Source organism: Rhincodon typus, chromosome 49 (assembly GCF_021869965.1).
Source record: "Rhincodon typus isolate 14 chromosome 49, sRhiTyp1.1, whole genome shotgun sequence".
NCBI classification, from domain to species: Eukaryota; Metazoa; Chordata; class Chondrichthyes; order Orectolobiformes; family Rhincodontidae; genus Rhincodon; species Rhincodon typus.
In genome coordinates this window covers 2,744,345-2,748,141 of record NC_063380.1, presented here as the reverse complement: position 1 = coordinate 2,748,141, position 3,797 = coordinate 2,744,345, and the positions used below count along the sequence as shown (strand labels likewise).

The 3,797-nt window shown below is 48.4% G+C and overlaps 1 protein-coding gene across 1 annotated transcript; it reads left to right on the top strand.

The window, feature by feature from the left end:
- Positions 1-2,156: 2,156 nt before the first annotated feature.
- On the top strand, positions 2,157-2,612 carry LOC109924347 (cardiotrophin-2-like). The gene has a single exon (XM_020524355.1). The coding sequence runs from the start codon at positions 2,157-2,159 to the stop codon at positions 2,610-2,612; it is 456 nt and encodes a 151-aa protein (XP_020379944.1).
- The last annotated feature ends 1,185 nt before the right edge of the window (positions 2,613-3,797 follow it).

The window sequence follows — 3,797 nt, the reverse complement described above, 5'->3', positions numbered from 1 at the left end:
GGTGTAGGGGCTAGAGGAGTTTACAGGGATAGGGAGGGGTGTAGGGGCTGGGGGAGGTTACAGAGACACAGCGGAGTGTAGAGGCTGGAGAAGGTTACAGAGCTAGGGAAAAGTCTGGGGGCTGGAGGAGGTTACAGAGATAAGGAGAGGGTGAAGGGACTGAAGGAGGTGACAGAGGTAAGGATGGGGTGTAGGGCTGGAGGGGGTTAGAGGGTTAGGGAGGGAGGGGATTAGGTTCCTGATCCATGGTGGATAATCCAGCCTGAACTGTCTCTTTTTCCCTCTCCACCCTGCCCCACCCCGCTCCCTTTTCCTACAGGGATTCTGAGCCTTCTCCTGATCCAGCTGCTGGGTCACTCCCAGGGGGCGCCCGTTGCTGTGCCCACATTAATCGGGCAGACCCATGACCTGTTGCTCCTCCTGCAGGAGAAAGCCTCCTCTCTGCTGAGCACCTACGTGAGTATCACCACAAGTGGGCAGTACCCTTTGGACTGGCATCGGGTGGCGGGAGGGCGGGTAGTGATCACGAGTTGGGCGGTGGGCGGAAATATTTGGGCCCTCACCAACTGTCCTTGGAAAACACCCTCTAAGGGAACTTTGAGAATCTGACCCTAAGGCCCATCATGTCTGTGTTGACCATGATGCCCATTCTAAACTAATTAGGGATGGGCAATAAATGCTGGCCTCACCTGTGATGCCTTTATCCAATGAATGAATTTGAAAAAAAAATCCCATCTGCCTGCATGTGCTTCATATCCCTCTATCCCCAATGTGTTCATGTGTCTGTCTAAATGCCTCTTAAACATTGCTATCGTGTCTGCTTCTCTCACCTCTCCTGCAAGCACATTCCAGGCACCTGACACCGTCTGTGTAAAATACTTTACTCGCACATTTCCTTTCAACTTGCCCCACTCACCTTAAACCAATGCTCCAAGTTTTTGACGTTACCAGCCTGGGAAGAAGACTCTCACTACACACCCTGTCCATGCCCCTCATAATTTTATATACTTCTATCAGGTCGCTGCTCAGCCTCTGGCACTCTGGAGAATCATCCAAGTTTGTCAAATCTCTCCTTTTATCTAATACACTCCAGTCCAGGCAGCATCCTTGTAAACCTCTTTTGCACTCTCTCCAAATTCTCCACATCCTTCTTATGGTGCGGTGACCAGAACTGCATATAACACTTTAAATGTGGTCAAACTAAAGTCTTATACCGCTGCAACAAGACTTGACAACTATTATATGCAATGCCCTAGCCAATGGAGGAATATATGCTCTACGCTTTCTTTATCACCTTATCCAAAAGTGTTGCCGTTTGCATTTGGATGCAGACTTGCACACCAAGATCCCTCTGTAGATCAGTGTTCCTGAGGGTTCTGCCATTTACTGTGTACTTTCCCTCTTGCATTTAGCCTGCCAATTACATCACCTCACTCTTGTCTGGATTAAACTCCAGCTGCCATTTCTCTGCCCAACCTTCCAATCAATCTATATCCTGCTGTATCCTTTGACAACCTTCCTCACTGTCCACAACACATTTCAACAATTGTCATGTCTTCTGCAAACTTACTGATCAGACCACGGACATTTTCATCCAAATCATTTTGATAGCTATTACAAACAACAAAATTCCCAGCACTGGTCCCTACAGAACACCATGGGTCACAGATCCCAGTCAGAAAAAAAAGAACCCTCCAAAGTTACCCTCTGTGTCATAATTCCTGATTTTTTTGTCTGTCTCCACCCCCTCAATGGATCACAGTGATGGGCCTCCCATTCTCTGAGCCCAGTTTCACCCTTCCGGACGTGTCAGGATTTGACCCGATGTTTCCAGACCCTGGGAGATCCCCACCTCTTCTCAGTGTCCAAGGAAAGCAGTGGTCAAGGTGGGTCAGGAGAGTGGAGCTGAAGGAGGGAGAGTGTCCAGCTTCTGGAAGAGCTTACAGAGATAAGGAGGGATGTAGGAGCTGGAGGAGATTTCAGAGCTTGGGAAGGACGTAGGAGTTGGAGGAGGTAACAGGGAGGGGGTTTCGGGATTGATCTCCTGTATTCATTTGAACATTCCATGGGGTCTGTGGTGAATTTGGTGTTTTCCCTGACGCCTCTCTCTCTCTCTGTCTCTCTCCACCCCTCCATCCACCCAGCAGCTCACAGTGATGGGCCTCCCATTCTCTGAGCCAGATTTCACCCTCCCGGATGTGTTCCTCCTTGGGCTGCCCTCACCCTCCATTGGATACCTGGCCTGGCGCAGGCTGACGGACGGGGAACGCCTTTCGGAAACCTACCGGGTCTACAACCTGCAGCTGGAGTACTTGCAACTGGTGCTGGATGACCTCCGGGCCTTGGACCTTGGGCAGGGACCCGGGCAGCTGTCAGAGCAGCTCACCTTCACCCAGGCCCAACTCCAGGGCTTCGTGACCAACCTGCGCTCCCTGCTGGAGAGCCTGGCTCAGCCCCTGCCCACTGTCGGCAAGACCCTGGACTCTGAGGCCCACAGGCCCTCTGACTTTGAAAGGAAACTCCGGGGCTATCTCGTTTGCCGGGAGTATGTGCACTGGATCGACCGTACACTGAGGGATTTCACACTCCTCTTGGACAAGTTCCCGGCCTGACTGAGAGTGGGGGGTGACAGAGCTCCCTCCCTTCCACTCCCCCTCCCCGACACAGGATGCTGGCTGTAGGTGAGGGGTGGGGTTCGAATGAAGTCTTGATTCCTCTTGTCGCTCAATGTTCTCACTGTAGCGTGCCACCTAGTGGCTAGCATTTGCACTACCTTCATGACAGTTGACATAGAGATTTACAGTTGCTGACTTTAACAGGTAGAATTGACCAAATATAATGTGGCAATTGCACTACTCTGCCACAGAAATTGCACAAAGAATTAACAGATTTCCCTCCTTGGACATTGCCTACTCATAAGCTTTCTGCGCGTTGTCAGCACCCCTCTATGTCTGCGTTTCCAGTGGCGACGCTGGGTAGAAATCCATCAAACTGCAATCCCGCCCTATGACCATCTGGTGGCGGTGCCGAGCGTGACATATTTACATAGCAAATCCTTGTTAGAAATGATTGGCCTACAATTAGGGCTGTAAATGCTGACAGGGTTAAAACATTTCTACATTGGAGACACTGAGAATATATTTGCAATATTTAAATAGCTCTGTTTCTATAGGTGTTTAAATTATGGTTATTTTTATGAAGGTCTTGTCCATTATATATTTTCAGAGTAATTTATTCTAAATTAAGCTCGCCTTTAAGTTGTAAATTGGTATTGTGAAGGGTAATTATATGTTACTTAGACAGAGACTTATAGAAGTGTCAATAAAAATGTATTTCTAACACAGCTGGGTGGTATCTGTGCGAAACTTGTGAATTATGAAGGTAAAGATATGTACACACACTCATGCTCTCTTTCACGCACACACATTGATTCTCACACTCACTCTTACCTTTCCTGAGATAAGGATCCAAATGTGCACACTGCACTCCATTTCAGTCAAACCAAGCTCCAATGCAATTGAAACACGACCCCAGTGCTCCTGTGCTCAAGACATCTTATGGTAAAGGCTAACATTCCATTGGCCTTCCCAATAACTTGCTGTATCCTAGGGGTTACCTTCAGTAACTTATTGACAAAGGGAGGCAATGACCCACTGGTATTATCACTCGATTATTCATCAAGAAAGCCTGGTCAAATTCTGGGGACCTGGGTTTGAACCTCGCTATGGCAAATAGTGGAATGTGAACTCAATAAAAATCAATATTCAAACAAAGAGAAGAGTCTAGGAGATACCAGT